The sequence below is a fragment of the Myotis nattereri genome (assembly GCF_964212035.1).
Source record: "Myotis nattereri genome assembly, chromosome: 5".
Lineage (NCBI taxonomy): Eukaryota > Metazoa > Chordata > Mammalia > Chiroptera > Vespertilionidae > Myotis > Myotis nattereri.
Window position 1 is genome coordinate 53,065,510 of NC_138080.1, and position 21,861 is coordinate 53,087,370.

Sequence of the window (21,861 nt, forward strand, 5' to 3'; positions counted from 1 at the left end):
ATGTTTAGACAGATCAATACAGTTAGAAATACAACGTTTTAATTTTTTTGTATTTTACTTACTGCATTCATGATATTTCCTGCCTGTAGCACCAAGTGTAATATGGAATGCAGCTCCTCACATGACATCAGCTCTGTCAAGAAGAACACACACAGTGACTTAGAGAAGCCTCCAGCTGAAATGTAGAAGAGACAGCTACCAGCTACCACATCCAAGTTCAAGGGTGTTGGGAGCAAGCTCTGACCCTGAACTTCATACAAAGACTCTGAAATTAAAGAAAGCAGCACATCCTATGGTGGATCTGATGCAGCATTTGCCACTGGCAATCCATATCCTGGTGGTGAACTGGGAATCAAATATCAGTAATACTTACACATCATAAAACAGTTCAATTATGAATTTATCCCTGTGTTACAGGGATACATTTTCTCTCGGCAATGTTTCTTTTTTTCATTTATATCCACTAGCCTTTGAGACTATATTGATGAAATGTGAAAACTAATAGCAAGCAACATTTTGCTTAGTCAATGAGCTATGAGGAGATAGAAAGTAAACAAGCTGGTATGACATGTAAATAAGGTGCAAAGCATCAACCCTTAGGGGCCAGGCACCCAGAGACTCTTCGTATTTTATTCAAAACTAGACATTTCACTTGGATTGGCCTAAGGACTTAAAAAGAAACTTATCATTGGAATATACTGGTAAACTAGCTCTTTAATCACAGGATCTATTGTACACGCACCAACACAAAAAAAAACACTATTCAAAATTGTTGATGTATTTGGAAGGCTGAAAAAGTTTGATGATTAAAATGACAGTATACCCAAAGAGTAAAATGTCACCTATGGTATTTTTAAGTTAATATTCCCCATTAAGTCTGGTATTACTTTCCAAAAATTACAGCTGGATCACTGCCTACATTGTGTTATCTAAGGAGGCCAGTTTTTGAAGGGTAACCAGATAAGAAACGTTTGTGCCGTGCCCACAAATTTGCCTGCTCAATACGAAAACATGTTCTCCCATCTCTCTTCGAACAGGAGCAACAACCCTGTTAGAGTTGCTGCAATAGCCTTGGTATAGGGAAAAATTTTAAAAGAACTCTAGGTTGAAAGAAGAAAAAAATCTTCGTTCTTAATCTCCTCTCTAAATGAAGAAACTATGATGGGCTGAAGAGAAAAACATTATTTCAAGCCCAGGTCAGAGCAACTAAACGGGAAAACCAAACAGGAATAAACAGTTCTGCACGGTAATGAAATCCAGAAAATGAGCAAGAAGGAGTCAGAGGCGCTGATGGTGCTGGAAGATGTGAGGGTCAGGGAGGGCACGAGACTGCCCGAGAGGAGGAGGCAAACGCAAATGGGCTGGGCCTGCAATCCCAGGGTCAGCCAAGGCCAAAGCCAAGCTCCCACCCATATGGAATGAGACATCAGGGCAGCTCTGAGGAGTCTATCCAAGCTGGGTAAGCAAGAATGTAGCAAGCTGTTCAAAGACATGGACGTGGGCCACTGGCCCCTCTCAAAATAGTTAGCCAACCAGTGGTTGGAGTCTGGAGGGGAGGCAGTGGGGGCAGAGACACCCTGACGAAAGAGCCCGCGTTGACATTCATTCCTAGGAGGAGTCAGGAGGAAAGGAGTGGGGGTGGGGGTCGGCTTCCGGAAAGCAGGGTCCTAGACACCAACCGAGGCCAGAGAATGGGAGGAGAGATGGGCTGGGCTGGCCCAGGGCTTGCGCACCTTCTGATTAAACTCAGTTTGCAAACTGGTTTAACAACTGAAGGTATCTCAGTCATTTAAAGGCACACACACCACCGACACACAGCAAACAAACCTACAAGAGGAACAAGAGTGAGCTGCAAGTAGCGAGGCTGACTCCGAAGCGTGAGATGAAAGAAAGCTTCTCTTACGGGAGGATAGTGTGCTGATTAAGGAAACAATTGATTAGTCAATTAATTTATTAGGGGGGAAGTAACTGTAGATAAACCTTCAATGCCATCCCTGGTCACACCGATTTCCCTTTTTAGGGTGTATCAGAAATGGGACTTTGCATTTCTAATTTCAACCGAATCATTTTTTAAAATAAACTGCTACCCAAATAAATAAAAACTAATTATACGAAGGATCATGCATTTACTCACCTTGTATAGCCATTCTTAGAATTCTTATATCCGTGTAGAGAGAAGAGCAAGAAGGTAAAAACTCCTTCTTTAGCACCATGGCTTCAATCCGAAGCGAATAGCTGAAAAGGAAAAAGTCAAACTGTAGTTCTGAGGTCACGTGTTTAAAAACCTTCCTCTGTAAAGAACAATGATCGGTGGTCCTTACTTTGGCACCTGAATTAAGCAGTGCAGAAAGGAGTCTGCCAGGGACAGCTTGGACACATCGCCATTAAATGTTTTTAATTTCTTTATCTAAAAGACAAATGGGAAAAGGGGGTAGAGAAAAACATGACTTGTGATGAAAATGTAACATGATTTTAAATTGCATCCTAGAATCCCTGCACGCAAATAGAATTTCGGTGCTACCTTCAAACTAGTAAAAGCGGAGGCCTGAGAAAAGACAGAAAGGGAAGTCGTCACATCTACCACTTTGTCTTTTTGAAAGCAGAAAGACCAAACAAACAACACAAATTAGAAAGAGAGGAGCCGGGTCACTTCGGTGGGTGTAAACAATCCCATGCAAGCCAGAGAGCTGAAATCCTCAGGAAGGTTACCAAAAGGAGACTGAAAAGGGGCCGTCCTGAGGGTGAAATGTTTCTCCAAGTTATAACCTGGGAGGGATCACTGCTTGGGAGAAGGAAGAAGAGATGGAGTATTCCTTATAATACAGTCCTTAAGTCATAGGTGAAAACAGTCTTACTACTTTTGAGTCTTTTGGATGTAACATACTCAGACTGGGTAAGGTCTAAGGCAGATCTTTCTGTGGTCAAGTCCCCTTCCCATATATTCACTTTATAGGAAGGGACTATTGTATGTTAGGTGAGTCCACTCCTACTCTCCAGCAGAAAGAAATAAAGGAAAATGGCTTAACAGAAAGATCAATGCTAAGACATCCCTCTATGAAAGAATCAGGTAATAAAAGCAAATGCACAATGGGATCCCGTATATATATATATGATTATATTTTCTTCTGCTGCTTATTTTTATTTTCTAAATTGTCTACAATGAACATGCATTTTCTTGTAAAAAATTAAACTATGCCCAGCCGTCAGGGCTCAGTGGTTGAGCATCGACCAACCTATGAACCAGGAGGTCACGGTTCAATTCCTGGTCAGGGCACAAGCCCAGTTTGCGAGCTCGATCCCCAGTGTGGGGCATGGGGGAGCGAGCGGATCAATGATTCTCTCTCATCATTGATGTTTCTATCTCTCTCTCTCTCTCTCCTTTTCCCTCTTAGAAATTAATTTAAAAAAACTTTTTTTAAATTAAGCTGGAAGTTATTAAACACACAAATATTCTTTCAAATGTAGGCGAGAACTAAAAGTTCGGACATAGGAATGTAGCCAAAAAACTTGGCAAGTGCGGATGGAGGGGAAAAGGAAGTTCCCCTCTACACCAGAGAGCCATGCTTTCCCCACACAGAAAATTGGACCAATCTGATGGCAACAGCCCTTCTCCATCCACTGGGTCTTCCAACAGAAACACTTGACGGTAAGTAGGGCCTTCAGACATAGGTAGCCCATCTTTGCAGCTAATGGCAGCCAGGGAGCATGCACCACTTTTTATTAGTCTTCATAAAGCTTTCTCTCTTCCACCTCCTGGATTATGCTGACTGCCCATAAAAATAACATGATTCTTAAGCCTCTTTAAAAATTAGGGAATGATGTGCAAAAACACAGAGGGAGTATTTGCAAAGATCCACAAACTGAAATACTTACACCAATTCCCTGAAGATACACAATGCGACAGTGTAGATGAACATCCTAGAATTGAGTCTGGTCCTTAAGACCACATCTTTTTCTTCCAACGGACAGAAAAATGGCCATTTATAGAATGGCACTATTTCCCCTACCTTTAGGGCCCCAACGTGATTTTTACAATTTTCTGGCCTTACTAAATAAAAGGGCAGATGGAATCTCTGCTTTAGCTAAGCCCAAATCAGAGGTTTGTTTCTGAGCTGAGAAAGCTATGGTAAGAATTCTGATCCCTTCCGAACTGGTCTCACAATTCACTATATATGGGCAGGGCAGAGCGAGAGTTCATATGCAGCACGTGCAAATAACAGCAGTTTTCTGTCCAAAGCCTAAGAACAGGTCATGCTAAGTCATCTCGGTCGATATTTCTATTAGACATGTGCTAAACTGTAACTGAACAAAGACTAATCTCCTTCACTTATGTAACGAGCTAACAATGTTTAGATTTCAAGAGAATGGTGATGAAAAGATAGTATTTGATTTAAATGCCCTGTATACAGTTCTTAACTCCATTCCAAAACGGGATTTATGTTCATTAAGCGGGATTACGGTACCTTCACAGTGGCAGGGAGGTAAGAAAAAGAGAGGTGAACCAACCCTATAATTATTATGCATTCTCATCACCATCAAAAAGCATTTATCAAACATCGTTAGGCACGATGCTGTTGGCTGAGCCAAGTGACTCTCATTATGACCCGGCTACACGGTGCTGTCCTCATAGCAAACAGAACGCTCCTTGAGACTCGCACATTCCCAGGGGCAGGCCTCCGTCATCCCGTCTAATTCCACTCCCATGGCCTTAAAAGAGCAGGATTTCCCACCCACAGACCAGCAGGAGATTCTGGAGCTCCCCCACGGGCACTTCCCTCCCAGGGGCAGAGGAAACCAATGAGGTGAAATGAGGTGATAAAGTGTCAGGGAGGCCTTTCCATCTGCGCCCAGAGAGGACAGAGCATTGCTATCACCTTCCAGTCCTACATCCCCAACACTGAGGCCATGACAGGGTCCCCGCCCCAGCCGAGGGAGGGCCTTGCCAGCTGGGTGGGGGTCCTTCCCCGGACCACCTGGCTCCTCCTCCAGCCTCCTCTCAGGGCACAGGGATACCTGACAGAGAGCACAACCCCCCAGTTCTCTCACTTCCAGGTCTACCTTCTTCCTCTGCAAGTTTTAACCACGTGTTTCAGGCAAGATGAACAAACATGCCAGACAAAAGATTTGTGGCAAAAGGGCAGAGGAATCCTGAACACAAATTAACCTTGGGTTGGCTTGTCAGCTGAGAATGCAGAGGAGAAAAGAGCTCTTTCCGTTCATATTTTTCCGCCTGCTGATAAGATCAGGGTGTTATCTGGGTGACACTCACACCAGTACTGTGTGACAGCACAGGTGATGAAAAGGCTGGGAGGCCTCTGAGAAACTTCTGAGGACCTCTGCCCTTCCTTCCTTCCTTCCTCCAAGTGCAGCCCAAGGAACTGCTCTGGGGTCAGACCAATCAGAGTTCAAGTCCACTTCCTCCGGGGCCTGTCCATCAGGTGGCACTGGACTCGTTCTATCCAACCCATGTGAGCCTCAGTTTCTCACTTGTAAAATGAGGACTATCTTACATCGCTATGAGGATTAAGTGAAAAAGATGATACACTAAATCACTGCAGCAATGATTTACTGACTGTCTATGTGCCGGACACTGGGCCACGCACTTGAAATGCAGGATCTCGCTTGGTTGAATGCTGCCTTATCCAGTGCCTGGGACACAGTGGCACTCAACAAACATGTAGTCCCTTCTTGTGCTAAAAATGAGCACAGAACGTTATGCCACAGGCTCAGCAACATGCGGTTACTCGCACACTTACGCACTGATCAGCATATTTCTGCCACATTCCTAAACCTCTCTCACTTGGCCCTGTCTCCTCCATGGCCTCATCTCCATCCTCCACCCTCCTCCAAAGACTCTGGGGCTGGCCCTGGGTCTGGGTGGTGCCAGAGGCCACACAGCTCTCACAACTAAAGCTAATCTGACCTTGCAGCGGGCATGGGTCATGGGGTGGCTTTGGCTTTCACTGGGCCTCCCTCTGCCAGCACAGATCCCCCGGAGTGCGTTAGGGAGGGATGCCAAGTGACACCCAGCAGGACTGTCAGGGTGTTCCTGCTGAAGGAAGCTCCCAGTGGAGTTTGGAGGGTGTGGTGAGCTGAAGCCAAGAGTCAGTAATGTAAACAAGGAGGAGAGTGACCAAGCTGGTCAGATATTCAGACGGAGGATGGCCCTGCAGCAGGAGGGTGGTGGGAGAAACAGCTGGGCCTGGCTCAGGGGCTGGGAAGGCAGGATTCACAGCCAGGCCAGAGGTTAGCTAACAGTCTGAGGGTGAGAGAGCGCCTGGGGCCTCAGGGAAGCCTTGGGTGGGTTTTATTCATCTTACCCTTAACTTTCCTCCCTGTCAATTATATCCCACACACAACTCAAAAAACCAGCTTTTTAAAACATGAGCAGTTTGACAGCTAAGTTGCTTCTTTGAAAAATTCCTTAGTCTTCCACAGCCTTTGCATTCCTGAGTCACCTTTGATTTTTAAATTAGAAGATATTAAGAAAGCCTTATGTAATCTCCCACATCTTCGTGGCGTGAAGACAGCAGCCTCCATCATGCCTGACTTCTGTTTAGTGAGAAATTTAGGGCTTTTCAGAGCACTTTCACTTGTGCAATCAAATCTGACCCTCACTTAAAAACGGTCAAGATCAGTGAGGAGTGGGTACCAGAGCAGTGCTGAGGAAGAGTCATGAAAAAAGCCCAAGCAGGATTAAGATATTGAGAAAAACTAAATCTTCTTTAAAATCCAAATTAATTCAACCATATTCATCCTCATTTTAAAATTTGTGAACTCCCATTGTCCACATAAAAGAAAAATTAGAGTGTTCAGCAAACAAGATCTGGGTAAGTGATGATTTGATCTTCCCTTTTCTCAATATTTTAAGACTCTTTTATTAACATTAATAAATCCTATTAATTAATCTTGGCTAAGATAAATTATACTTAACTTTAAAACAGAAAGCCCAGGATAGGGAGAGGCTGAGATTATTAGATGTATCTAGAACAGCCGTGGGTAAACTATGGCCCGCGGGCTGGATCCGGCCCGTTTGAAATGAATAAAACTAAAAAAAAAAAAAAGACCGTACCCTTTTATGTAATGATGTTTACTCTGAATTTATATTAGTTTACACAAACACTCCATCCATGCTTTTGTTCTGGCCCTCCAGTCCAGTTTAAGAACCCACTGTGGCCCTCGAGTCAAAAAGTTTGCCCACCCCTTATCTAGAATGTCTAGTTACTCAATAAGACTCTCGATTTGGCATTGTGAGTTTATCATTGATGTAAAAAGTATAAATACGTTTATCTTATTGTTATTAATGGTACTAAAGTCAAGTTCCACCTATGCTGTGTGGGAAGGGGAGTGGGATGGGAGAGGGAGGAACTGCAGTATGTGTAAGAGGGTAACATACCTTTTACTTTATAAGACTATTATTATTCAAATGTTTACAAGCACAGATATTCATGTATTTCTTTTAGATTTTTTTCAAAGGTCACTTCTTCAGAAATAAAAGACAGTAATAAGATTTTGGGAGGTTTTACAAAATTATTTTTCTGTTTCCTTTTCTATCAAGCTCCTAACCATTCAAAAAGTCAGTGAATTCAGTCCAAAAAAAAAAAAAAATCAATAACTGTATATTGTGGTACTACATTGCTATCACAGCAATCTCCAACTTTCCGTCAATTATGTAGACAACGTTCATTAACAATTTACCTACCTTCCCAAATTTTAGAGCATTTTTATCCTAAAGTGGCTTACTTGGTCTTTACTTTTTTTTTTTAAGTATACACATTATAAAACAACCCATGTACACCCTACGCAAACATCATCCGCCAGATGATGAGAAATGGAATTAAAATGTATTGAGCTTCCATGTGCCAAGTACCATGTCAGAAGCATAACTACCATTTCATTATCTTCACTATCCAATGAGGTAGCAACATAGCCTCACTTTACAGGTGAGAAAACTAAAGTTCATGGGCGTTAGGAAAGTTGCCCAAGTTTCTCAATTAAGGGTAGAGCTCCAATTTAAACCTAGGTTCTCTAACCCCATAACCCATGCTCTTTCCACTGGATCACTTAATTTTATCTGAGAAAACTAATTCTGGGTAGGAGAGTTCCCTTCCCATGTGATTTCTGACATTCCTACAAATATTAAGCTTTTATCATCACTCCTAACATCTAAAACTCACACGGCAAATTCCTTACCTCCTCTGACTCTGGCAACAGTTTAAGAAATTCTCGCAATGTCTCTGCTCCATAATGCTCACTCTTTCCTTGATGAATATCTTCTACAATGGACTGAGGAGACCTTGAAAAGACAATTAATCAGATTCCATTTCATGTTCGCTCACGTGCCAAAGAAACACAAGCCCGTGGAAATTAAAACAAATCACCTCCACCCTCCTTTCCATCCCGCCTTCTTCCCAGTCTAAAAGGCAGTTGTGTGTCAGTGATCACCACAGACCCACCGCCAGGAAAAGTGGAGATCCTGAAACACCACTCAGAGGCCACTTCACCCAGAACCGCCCCCCCCTCCCTCCCCCCGCCCCCGGCATCCCTGAAAAGTCAGAGTGACTACGACCACTGGAGTCTCCTTTTGGGAGAAGAAAACCGTCCCCTTCGGTCTCATGAAACTCCAGTAGAGCCCTCGCCTTTGCACCCTGGACTTCACCACTGTGTGACTCACCAGCCCAACCCCCACTCAAGGGGCAACACTGCAGATGAATTTACAAACTCCCTGACATACCAGGCTTGAATGGCATCCTGGGGCAATTCTCCCTATTTCAAGCCACTAGATTGGGTGCCTGAGAAGGATCTGAAGGCCTGGGGAATGATTTTCCCTCATGTTAGAATCTGAATTTCAGCTCACACCCACAGACTCGGATGCTCCAGTTGCAACTATGTGCAAAAATCTTACTTCTTAAATTGCTTAAGAAATATCCCAATGTTCATGCTCCGTTTTGCATCCAAGATAGTAATCTGTAAAAAAATAGAGACACATAAGATCATTCAAGTACAAATAATAACAGTTGGAGGAATGAAGAGAATGAAAACCTATTAAAATATAATTCCAATTTATAAGAGAATAATTCCCAGTGTGTAAATCTAGTGATTAATTGATATACCTAATATAGTTTTACATATAGTAAAATGTTATCATCTCCCCAAACTTTCTACAACATGTTTCCTTTATTGTAATAATTACACATGATATTATATAATTCTTAATAAATTATGTATTTTTAAATTTAGCAGCTTCCTTTTAAAATAATATAATCCACATTTAAAAGCCTTAATTAACTTGGAAAAAATGTCTTAGTATAGCAAGAATCACATGAGATTTGAACTGAGAAAGTAAAAAATAACTCTGAAGTGATTTCAGAGTGAATCCCAACTCTGATTTAGGGATAGAAAAAAATATTTAATAAAATTCTTAATTTTTTTCTAAAAGAGAAATTTCTTTTCATTGAAAAAGAATATATATGTTCAACAGCCCTTTTAGGAGGAGGTAAGAAAGTGCCCTACATTTTATTTACTCATAATTTAAAAAGGAAAACTCCTGTGATGTATTTTACCAAGTCAAAGACATATTATTATTTTTTTGGCATTTTAACATCTCTGGAATCATCTTTAATTTAATGAAATATGTTGGCTATTCCAATGTACCATCAAAACCCAGATTTTGGCTGCAATAGGCCTTAGTTGTTCAAAATGAATAATTTGGAAGAGTTTTATCAGATTACAAATTAGAACTTTTTTTGGTGGGGGATAAAATAACGAAGCCATTTCTTTCTCTGGAAGTAAATGTCCAGAATGTGTGGAGGAAAGAGAACCTTAAAACTGCTGCAGTTTTTTCCATTTGTTTTTTTTTTTGGTAAAGGGAGACTCGCTAAAATAGGAATGTTGTTATAATGCTCTTCCTTTCCAAATGTATGTGATTCATTGCGAACAAAAGAGAATCGGGTTTCAAATTAAATTCCTGATCTCTGGGCCTGCTTCTAAGTGTATAGGAAACAGCAAGACTAACAAGAATGTTAACCAAAGTTAATGGCACTTCCTGGCTATAAGGTTAAATTTTTACAAGAGTATGGTTGCCTTCATTTCAACACTAATCTTCAACAATCACATTATTTACTATCCTAGGGGTTTATTTCATGTTAACACAATCACCTGCCAACCATAAAATAAACTCCCAAGTTAAAAGGGCCAGCTCCTTATTGGAATCCTACCCTGGGGTTGCAGTTCAAGTTCAGGGTGAAGGGGGGGGGGGGGGTGGGCGGAGGGAAGAAAGAGTGGCGAGAAAAAAAACCCAAAAACCTGTCAAAGTTATCACCCTTTAAGGAGGAAGGCTCATACCAGAATGATATTATGACAAACAACTATGTGTTTATTATAATTCATAAATTAACAAGTAAGAACATGTATATTGATTGATATCCAAAATACTTTCTCTGTACTCACTTCCACCCAGAATGGGGAAATACCTTTTTTTATTTCTCTCATTAAATTACCACCTCCTGCTATATTTAACCCGTGATGGTGGCACCCTCCTGGGTCCCCAATGCCCCAAATCCACCCTCATCATCTTCACCCTTCAGCCCTCTGGGACTCTGCACACTTGGCTGAGATCCCACAGCTATTGTTGCTGAAAAAGTGATGGAGACATTAGTCTTACACTCCTATTTACCATATAAGGAAACAGCCTCGGAGATGTCATTTTTATAACTTCCCCAAAGCAATACTAGGACTGAAACGTTAGCCTGGGTGTATCGGCTTCCTTTTCACTCTAGTTCTGGAGAGTTTTAATATCACTGAGATACAGGAGTAAAGAGAATTGGCAAATATTCCCCCTCCAGCCTGGTATTCACACTGGAATATTTCTCCAGAAATGGGGACAGATCTGAAGAAAGCCATCCACGGGGTTGGCCAAGTCCCCTGGTGACCCCAGTTGTATGTGTGGGGTGATGGGTAGAAATGTCACCAGCTAAGACAGCCTGCAGGCACAAAGAGGCTTCCTTATGCCCAATGCAGGGGCAGCCAGCCTGGAACAGCAGTTGTCTCTACAGTCTGAAGCAAGGCTTCAGAAACTGGCCACTGAGAGAATTCAGCAATATTCCTAAGGAAAAACCTGGGTTGGTCATGACTGACTGCACCCACCAGGGAAAACAGCCCAGTGCCTCATCCAAAAAAAAACAGGAAAAACGAGACAACTGTAACGTTCCAGGGCCTGCTCCCCGCCCCAGGGGCGGTATCCTCAGATTTGCACGAGCAGTGTCTTTCCCACTGGTTATCTCACTGGATCCTTCCAAAGCAGTGTTAGAAAAGTGTTTGTTAAAGTCCTTCAATGAGGGTTATCACTATCCATGTAAATTAGCTTATCTTACTTCCTAAACGCTTGCCAGCTCAAAAAGCTGGGCAATTCAGAAATGAATGCGTGTGGGACTGCTGGGGTGTTGGAATCATTCAGAGCCATGGACTCTACCCGTGGGCCCCCCTGTGAGACTCGCAGGCTCCACAGGTCAGACCAACTGCTCCAAGAAAAGGGAAGAATCGATGGGTCCCTCCCTCTCCCCACCAGTTCCAGTCAACTGTATCTACGCCGCAGCACATGGAGGCAGGACTCCACTCAAGTCACCAGCAGGTACAGCCAGTGAGCTTCCTTAAAGGCTAACCAAGGAGTTACACCATCCCTGGCCAACAGGTAATGTGCTCAGCTCATCCCATCCGGAGGATGTCCCACCAGGATGTGAGGGGACTTGCGGTAAGAGCAGTCTCCCCACAGTTGGCCAGGGTGGCTGGGGTTGTCCTAAGACCCTCAGAGACACTGAAACCACGTACTGGGTGCTCCACAAAGATGTACATGGCTACACCACGGCCCCTGTTAACACCTCTGCGTAAGCTCTCCTAGGTTCTTCTACTACAACGCATGTACTTTCACCTAGTGTCACATCACTACAAAATCTGCCTCCCATATTCTCAAAAGGAAGAGGAAACGTTTGTTTTCTAGTGGTAGTGAAATACACATAACATTATTTACCATCTTAACCACTTTCAAGTGTACAGTTCAGTGGCATGCAGTACATTCACACTGTTGTGCAACCATCATCACCATCCATCCATCCATAGAGCTCTTCAACTTGCAGAACTGAAACTCTGGACCCATTAAACCCGAACTCCCCATATTCCCCTCCCCCTCCCCTAGCAACCACCCTTCCACTTTCTGTCCCTAGGAGTTTGACCAGTCTGGGTACCCCATGTAAATGGAATCACATCCTATTTGTCCCTTTGTGACTGGCTTATTTCACTTAATATAATGTCCTCAGGTGGAAAAAGAAAATCATTTTTGGTTATTTCAATCCTATGTCAAATTCTGAAAAGCAAAATTTTAAAAATCTTCCTGAATGCTCTATACGTCCTTAGCTTTGGGTTTTAATGGTTTTTCATTTTTGGTTGGCTGTCATGTGGGAAATGTTCCTCCCCCAATGTTGCGGGGGAGGGAAATGAAAACCCAGTTGAAACTTTGCTTTTAGTCCCCTTTCAATACAGTTCTGGACTGAGCATGTCCCAGAATTCTACAATATACTGGGGTCGGAACAAAAGTTGAGAAAGAATGACTGAACCCTGAACTACAGTGTGGGAGAACAAAACATGACTTCTCATGAATTTGAAAAACCAATCCTCCATCTTATTTTCTCTCTCGCCATTCTTCTTTCCCCAGTTCAAGATTTTAGTTAGGTTTCCCCATCTAGCTTATGAACACATCCATCACCTCACATATTTATCTTTTTCTCTCTTTTTTTTGGTGAGAACATTTGGCAAATTTCAGTTTTTACAATACAGTGTTCTCAACAGTAGTCACCATGTTTTACGGGAGATCCTCAGACCTTATTCATCTCAGAGTGGTTTCTTTGTGATTCCCAGTTTTGACCTATCCTGTTGACTGACACCTTGTAAGATGGTCCCTTTGCTCCCTCGGTTCAGTTCTGTCAGCTCAGATACTTTAGTTTCTTTGAAGGACACCAAATGGGTAAGACTGTTCCTTTCCTCAAGAGAGTTTCCTATTCTAGTGAGAGACAAGTACAGACCCAACAACCAGTGTGGGGCTCTGAGGAGGCTGAGGTTCAGTTGAACGGGGAACTTCTCAGGGGTGAGATCAACAAGCTTGGGGGGTAGAGGGGGAGGTAGAGTTTGAGCTGAATCTTTTTATTATCATCACCAGTTATATGAATCTGTTATTTCTAATTACTTTATTATAGCTTAATTATTATTGTAACATCTGTAGCCTCCTCAAGTTAATTTTTTAGGTAACAAAGATACAAGGATAGTAGTAATAGGTCATAACCTCTTCCCCCTTATTAAATGTTCCACTTCACTTGTTAAGGGTTATTCTTCCTTAATTCAGCAATTCCTAGCCCCAGGTCTTCCCTATCTTCCAGAAACTTCTTCCTTTGGAGTATAATGGAACTTATTTGTAAGGCTTTCTAAGCCCTTGAAAGTATGAGCCAACCACATAATGGCAGGCCATTGCTGTAGGAGGTGCCTATTATTTCCAGGGGACATAACCTGATCCTCAGCACGTTTGAGCCTCCAGAGTTACGGGCTGTGTGGTCACGGCTGGGATGCCATGTTTCCAGGCTCGGATGGGTCCATCTGCTCAACATGCTGTGGAGGGAGTTCTCCAGTCCACACGGACAGGCAGTGAGGACTAAACTGTCAACCCTGGGCTTCCCCTACTACAGAGTGAACTGGAACTTTTAACGCTGGTCCTTGTTAGACTACCACTCTGCTGAGTTGTCGCTGCTTTAGAAGAAAATCTAATGAGGGAATAAAATCACATGTCCTGTATTCTTTACTGGGACAAAAAAAGAAAGTACATATGATACATCTAGCCATGTTGGAGGCAGCATGGAAAATTGAAAATAATTCTGGATAACCCTGTTCTGTGACAATGTTATGTAATATGCACTTATCTATCCATCTACTAAACTACTTACCCTACCTGAGTATGAAGAGCTAAAGAGTTAGGCTGTTTGCTTACACAGTTATGGTGATTTAACTTTTCTTTCTAGTATGCCGTCTCTCAGATTAGGACCTATACGTGTTAAAAATAAAGTTATTTGCAAACCCATGTTCATAACAGCATTATTCACAATAGCCACCCAAGTGTCCATGGACGGATAACTGGGTAAACAAATGTGGTGTATGCCTACAACGGAATATTATCCAGCCTTACCATGCTGACACGCTACCACATGGAGGGACTTCGAGGACATTATGCAAAGTGAAATGATCCAGGCACAAAAAGTCAAACACTGTGCAATCACACTTATATAAAGTACCCACAGCAGTCAAATCCATAGAGAAAGTAGAAGGGTGGTTGCCAGGAACTGGGAGTTCCAGTTTGCAAGATGAGATTTCTGTGGATGGATGGTGAGGTGGTTACACAACAGCGATTGTCCCAGTGCCACTGCACTGTACACCTGCAAATGGTTAAGATGGTCGACGGATATTTTACCACAATTAAAAAGATGATTATTCACAGACAGACAACAGTATGGTGATTACCAGAGGGAAAGGGGGGGGGGAGGTCGGAGCGGGTAAAGGAAGGATAAATGGTGAGGGAAGGAGACCTGACTTGGGGTAGTGGACACACAATACAATATACAGATGGAGTATTATAGAATTGTACACCTGAAACCTGTATCATTGTATTAACCAATAAATTCAATAAAGGATAAATAAACATAACAACTGACTAGCTAAATAATTATTCACTTTCAGGTGTTTTGTTTTGTTTTTAAGTTAAAGGAAAAAAAGTAAAGATGTTCCTCAGATAAGGGGTGAAGTGGGTGAGGAGAAAGACTCTTCTCCCCACCCCCCCCCCCCTGAACTTTAGACCTGGCCTAGAAATGGACATCTCCGCTTCTGCCGCAGGTGGGAAAAGTCGCCACACTCCCTGCCACTCTCTTCTCGCTCCGAGAGGTCCTTAACCTCTCTCCGATTCACAAACTCAAAGCAGCAAGTGCCTCATAGCATTTGGCAAAATAAATGTCCCCAATTTACAAGGACCAGCCGCCTCCCCAGAAACATGGTGAGCCGAACCCCCTTCTGTCTCCACAGGTGCTTTTCGGAGACATCACCTTTTCTCCACATGTGCCCACCCACTCTTTCCTTTAAAATTCTTGAAATTCAGTAAAGTGGAGCTCAGAAACAGCGGTGAGAAACGACCTGCTGTGCATTAAGAAGCCTCTGCTGGCAGCGGGGGCGAAGGCCAGGGGACTTAGGAAATGACTTCTTGCTTCTTCCAGGATTAAAAGGGTCTGCTACGAAGCGCAAGGACTTTGCATAAGGCAAAGAGCAGGGGAAACCTGTGCTTCACACTCAGGGTTTTCCTGAAGACTTCCTCTCAAATGCATGTCACAGCTTACAGTAAACTCAAATCCCAGCGTTCTCCACACTTTATAATAAACAGACGACTCTTGGCTATTTCAACAGGGCACCATGCCACCAGCCTCAAGGGCCCCCAAGGGAATTCATGGACAGAAGTTAAGAGCTAGAGAGAAAAGAGGTCAATATTGTCGGCTCGAGAATTCAATAATGCAGGGAGCTGCTACTTCATTCCAGGGCCCTGCCTACTCTTATCTCACACCTCCATCTCTGACCTATTTTCTCAGCTCCCTTACAGCAGATTAAAAAATGATGCATTTCTGTTACTTTTTTTTGTTTTGTTTTGTTTTGTTTTTGGTGGGCAGCATTCTTTTCTTTTAATCCCTGGTTTCCTAATTATTTCCTCTTGCAAGTAGAGGCTTTTCCATGTTTACTCGAGTTTCTACAGAGAGTACGAACACACACGATGTTGGACTCAGTTTCTATAATATAGAGTGGCCTGTATCTTGGGAGATCATGCTTCCAGTGAATGCCTTGTAACTTGCTAGCTTTATTTTCTTCTCCAAGTATCACACCGCGTGTTACCTGGAAATACGCTTCCTAGAAAGTCTATCTGAAAACAGCCTTACGCTTTGGCTCTCTGGAAATCTCTGGTCCACAATGGCCATAATTCAGGGCCTTCACTAAACACTGTGCAAGGAAAACTGGAGGAAATACTAAGGATAAAACCCTAAGGATGTGCATTACTTAATGATGCTATTTAACAAAAGGCATGCTGTCTCAGAAAGCTCCAGCTGATCGCAGATGCCTGAGCTCAGGAACTTAGGATCTGTGTTAGTCTCACTGGAGACGAGTAATCCTGGACTCCTCGCAGAAGTGCTCCACCAGGAGAAACCACAGATGTGCAGAGACAGGGCAGCGCTGAGAAGCCAAGGATGATGGCCCCACAGAGCATGTTCTCTGCATGAGGTCATAATCCACCGAGATGCCTGGGAGGGTCTGGCATGCACGCTCCTTCCACTTTGTTACTACTCAGCTCAAGTTCATCATGTAAGGTCCTTTCTGTCATTCCCAGAGCACAGCATTCCCTTGCCTTATGTTCTTTTCTTTTTTAAAAAAATAATATAGTTTTGTTGATTTCAGAGAGGAAGAGAGAAGGAGAGAGAAACATCAATGATGAGAGAGAATCACTGATTGGCTGCCTCCTGCTCACCCCACACCGGGGATCGAGCCTACAACCTGGGCATGTGCCCTGACCAGGAATCAAGCCATGACCTCCTGGTTCATAGGTCGATGCTCAACCACTGAGCCACGCCGGCTGGGCCTTAATGTATTTCTTAGTGATTCTAGTAAGTTTTCAAACGTATGTACACCCCCAAACTCAAAACAACGTCCCCTTCTTACCTCCTCTCTCGCTTCCTTGAAGGACGAATTTAAAGATCCTCCTCTCCTGGAAAGGGAAGGCTTGGTGGCATCTTCCTGCTGCCCGAAGAGCTCCTCGATGGTCTTCGTGTCTATTTGGTATTGATGCTGCTGCCTGGATGCCAAGGTCCAGATGTTGGTTTTGCCTCGCACTTGCTCCTCCGGAATGGTTTTCCAAAAGAAGCTTCTCATCCGCTTTTTCTTACCGAGGTGGCTGTAGCCGTTCAAGTGAGATGCTGGGGGCAGTTCTGGAGGGGGAGGAGGGACCGGAGGCCCCCCGGGGAGTGCATGTGGTGGGGGAGGGGGAAGAGAGGGAGCAAACACTTCCTCTGAATATGGACATGGTGGAGGTGGAGGGGGTGGAGGAGGAGGAGGAGGCGGGGGTGGTGTTTCCTCAATCATGAATCCAGCTGCTGTGGCGATAGTCCCATTTTCTTTATCACTGACCAAGGAGACACAATTCATAACATGCATAGTATTGTTGCCTTCCAAGGAGATAATTTCTTGACCTTGAGGACGCAGACACAAACCTCAAACTTGCGTCATGCTTTTTCACACGCTGGTCTGCCACCAGGGACAAAGGCAGCTGCGTTGTGTGTCATCTTCCAAACCTACAAAGATAAGACAAGTTTAAAGTCAGTATAGGAAAACATTCCAATCCAAGCTATTCCCATCAGAGGCCTGTGCCAGGCCTCCTCGAGTAACTGGGTATGAAAATAATGAGGGGCAATACATCCCAGAGAGCAATAAAAAAGGGACTAATACTTTTCTAAAATGTGAACCAAATTTTACTACCTGGAAATGTTGCCAAAACAGCAGCAATAAATCCAACTTGGAAAACTTCTGTTCATCAATAAAACACATTTGCTGAGGACCCACTATAGGTTCAGCTAGTATTGCTCACTTTATGAATAAACTACTTGTTCATTACCTGGCTCGGTGTCGTGGGACAATGGATACCCAACGCCTAGGGAAATTACGCACAAGACTGAAGCGTTAGGCATTAGTGACCTGCCTTTCCCCAGTGTGGCTATGTCCTCTACCGACCACCTTGCACATAATAGGCAGGGATTTGCAGAGGATAAAATAATGGCTGAACTCACACCCCTGGAGTCAGAGCCACCACGTTCCTGCTCCACTTGGTGACATGGCTTCCCAGAAAATAGAGCAAACACTAGACACACAGATGAAAGGTTCCAGCTCTGAATCAAGCTTTGCTGCTTACCGTTTTAGACAAGTCACTTCACCTCACTAGACTTTAGTTTCTCATGTGTAAAATTAGGAGGCTGGGATACATTACATGACCTCTACTATCGCTTCCGATGCTATCACTTCGGATTCCAGTTAAGCCACTCTCTGGAAGCCACCAGAACCTCTCCCCTGTTTCTTCTGCTTCTTCCGCGAACTATTAGCAAAGACACACACATGGAAATGCTGCCGTGTCACACCTGCCACACGTTGACCCCTTATCCACAGTCACTGACTTATTTTAGTGGCTTGTATTTTTACCGATCTTTACATGTTTGTTTTGGGGTTGGGTTATGGACCTGATGTGAAAACAGGGTTCAAAACAACTACATTTCTTCAGATACAAGGACAGGTAGGTGGGAACGTGGAGGAAGGGAGCCCGGGCAGGACACGGAGTGAGCACCTGACTATGTGGGTGTATGAAAGGGGGACTGTTTCCTCCAGGTCATAAAGGGCCAAAGGGAAGGCTTTTCAGACTGGACTTCTGAGTGTAATTGTCCTCGCACAGCATCACTGTCTAAGCTCACACTTACACTAACACAGTGGTTAAGCAATGCTGCGTTACACAGGAGTAAACTGTCTGATATCACTACTTCAAATATTGTGAAACTTTTCACTCAGAACCACATACAAGAGGCAGGACTGCCGCCTGGCCTGTGTGGTTCAGTTGGTTGGGCATCGTCCCATGCCCTGAAAGGTTGTCAATTTGATTCCTGGTCAGAGCACATGCCTGGGTTGCAGGCTCCCTCTCACATCGATATTTCTCTTTCCCTCTCTCTTCCCCCCTCTTCCTCTCTCTCTAGCTTATCACCATTCAATTTTAAAATCTTTAAAAAAAAATGTTTTTAAAGCAGGTTTGCCTTGGAAATAAGAGTGGAAATTCCAGAAATAGGCTGCTTTTCCTCAGATCCTTAGATGTGCAAACTAGGGTGAGGCAGGTTATTTACCCTACGTTTCAACATCCTCTTCTATAAGGACATACCGTTTCACTGGCTTGTATAAGAATATATGAACTAATATATGGACAGTCCTTACCAAGATGCCTATATATAATTAACTATTATTACCAACTGGTATCATATGTACATATGATTTCTCTTTACTTCCCCAGGCATTACATTTGCTTTAAAATATGTACTGGGTTTATAGATAAAATGCTCAGGCTGCTAGAAACCTTTAATATTTCCATTCTCTGCTTTCTTAGTTACTAGGTTTTAGAGATTTGTCTTTTTTTTTAATACTCAGTGATTATATATTAAATTATCTCTATCAAGAATGGATGTTTTTCTGAAATGTTTGAATATTTAGATTCTGAAAATTACATATGGCTAGAAAATAGCATTTCCAACTGTAAACTGGATGATTCTTTCTAACCATTTTTACATTAAGTACACTCGCAGTGTTGTGTAGTCATCATCATTGGATAATATTTTAGAAAGCAAAACTGAAAATATTTATCCAAGCCAACTTACAGCTCACTTGAGATGCAACTGGCTTTTAAAAGGAGTTTTCATAATTATCATTAGGGGCATAACCAGGCTGTTTTCATAGTTGGCACCCCTAAGCAAATGACTCATTGTCAATTACAGTTTATAGTTATATTTGAACTCTTCTTTTTTCAAGACTGCACAGGTAATCTTGGCAGTTTATCCTTACATATTTTAAAATACTTCTGTACATGATATATCTCATGTATAGAAGAGTTCTAATCCTCCAATTCACTAATTATGTATAGAAGAGTGGCTAACCCTTCAATCCCAGATATGCTGACTTGTTTATAGATTATCCCTGCTAAGAATGAGGATAAGATAAAAAAAAGTCTCTATCCTAGAAAGCAGTAACTCATCCAGTGCTGAGTAAATATATGCACAGATGTGCCATTAAACCTCACATAGCAAATGTAAAGATACTAATAGAGTGAGAAAGACTATCTACCCGGAAGTTATGCAACAGCACTATCTTCCAAAACCAAAGCTCCAAAGAATGCCTGTCTTTTTTTTTTATTTTATTGATTTTTTACAGAGAGGAAGGGAGAGGGATAGAGAGTTAGAAACATCGATGAGAGAGAAACATCGATCAGCCGCCTCCTGCACACCCGCCACTGGGGATGTGCCCGCAACCAAGGCACATGCCCCTGACTGGAATAGAACCCGGGACCCTTCAGTCCGCAGGCCGACACTCTATCCACTGAGCCAAACCGGTCAGGGCTGCATGTCTTTTTGAGTATTACGAGTTACATGGGGAAGTACCAGATAAAAACTTGTCAAAGTAATAAATAAGTTAGTGATGCATTGGCGTGATTCCAACCACTGCCCCATCTTGAGAAAGAATGCCATCTAAAAAAGCTGAAAGAACAAAAGAAAACTTACAACATTGTTCCTGGTATGTTGTCTGGCTAATTTTTCCCCACGGTAACATACAAGAATCTTACAAGCCCCCCCAACGGCTTCCAATGAATACGTTGTCCAGTAATGATTAGCCAAGATGCTAAGGCTTTTACAACTGGCGACAATAGGGCTTCCTCCCTGGCCCGGACTTCACATGTCAGACAGAGGTAGGGGAACGACAGTGCAGACAGACATTCTAACCCTTTCCACCGTCTCAGGGGACATTAGAACAGGACACACAAAGAACATTTAATTTCCTGTGGTGCTATCTACAGTCAAGATGCAAACATACCCGCTCTAAGTCCGCAGGGAAAACACAGGTGCCCTAAAGACACTGGCTGTTGATCACTGCCACTGATTGCCAGGAGGGGCAATAGAAATAAATAACCTCGCTCTGTCTGGAAAATGTCAAGTATCCATCAATCTCACCTGGGCAGACAGACAGGCTTGTATTTAACATCTCATCCCCAGGCTGGGGACCGCAGCAGCAGGGAGAGTGGCTGCTCCGGCTGAAGATGCCCCGCTCTGAGTAAAATGGAGAGCTGCCATGGCCCCGCTCCGAAGAGAACTTCTCTTGAAGTCCCCGAGTGCTAATCAGGACCCAGCACAGGTGTGTCTGAGTGATAGGCGCTCTTGGGGAGGCTGTATCTTTTTTACCACGTGAATTTTTAATAAGGGGACTCTGCAACCATGGCCTTAGCCGTTAGCTGATCAGCAAGCTAAAAGTCTTAGAACGAGCATGCTCATGGGGTCTCCAAAGGAGCCCTCTGGCCCCTTTCTAAACGCTCCTGCCTAGACAGCCACATTACTTTGCTCCTGGTGTCAGAAACGTAGTCAAAGCTCTATTCCCTTGAAGGGAGTGGGCGAGAGGGAAGAAAAGAGAGTATATATGCTTCATTTCGGCATATTTAGTGGGAAAACAGGCTCCTGAAAGTCAGAGTTCAGAGCTCGGAGCTTTCCTGAGAGAGCGGTTAGTGGGGCTCGTTGCTCGGCTGGTCACTCACCACCTAGGACGGTCAACAATCATCAAAAGGAAAGCCCACACCAGAGAGCCTTCCCGCTGGATTGCTGACATGTGTCACAGATGAGGTGGGCGCAGGAAGGGCTGGCCCATACCCTTCGGATGACAAACGGGGGCGGAACATGCCAAGCTTGGCGAGAAGAGGCAGAGAAGCCCACGGCCCTAGTTTATTTGGGGGGAAAGAAAGGCCGGAGAGTACAGGCAATTCTAAAACAGGGAATTTTTGCTCCCCACGAACTCATCGGGAAAAGGCTCCTCCCCTGGGCCTATCTTTCCATACCTTTACTACACTCACAATGTCCACCACACAGGCGGACCGGAGCTGGGAGCTGGCCACGAAGGCCGTTTCCAGCCAGCGAGTGTAACTACAGCGCAACACAAACAGTTCACGCATGCCTGGGAGCGCAG

The 21,861-nt window shown here is 43.5% G+C and overlaps 1 protein-coding gene across 2 annotated transcripts in view; it reads right to left on the minus strand.

Annotated features, from left to right (window-relative positions):
• The window catches only part of FHDC1 (FH2 domain containing 1), a gene marked incomplete at both ends in the record, with an annotated part of 29,944 nt that extends 12,628 nt beyond the window's left edge, over positions 1-17,316 (minus strand). Inside the window, 6 exons of one of the 2 annotated variants that reach the window (XM_081093287.1) lie at positions 63-133; positions 2,135-2,235; positions 2,322-2,407; positions 8,194-8,296; positions 8,906-8,967; positions 16,780-17,316. In XM_081093287.1, the coding sequence (XP_080949413.1) occupies positions 63-133; positions 2,135-2,235; positions 2,322-2,407; positions 8,194-8,296; positions 8,906-8,967; positions 16,780-17,271 (915 nt within the window). The remainder of the gene's footprint in view (positions 1-62; positions 134-2,134; positions 2,236-2,321; positions 2,408-8,193; positions 8,297-8,905; positions 8,968-16,779) is intronic. The other variant, XM_081093286.1, reaches the window with a different exon arrangement.
• Positions 17,317-21,861: the final 4,545 nt, after the last annotated feature.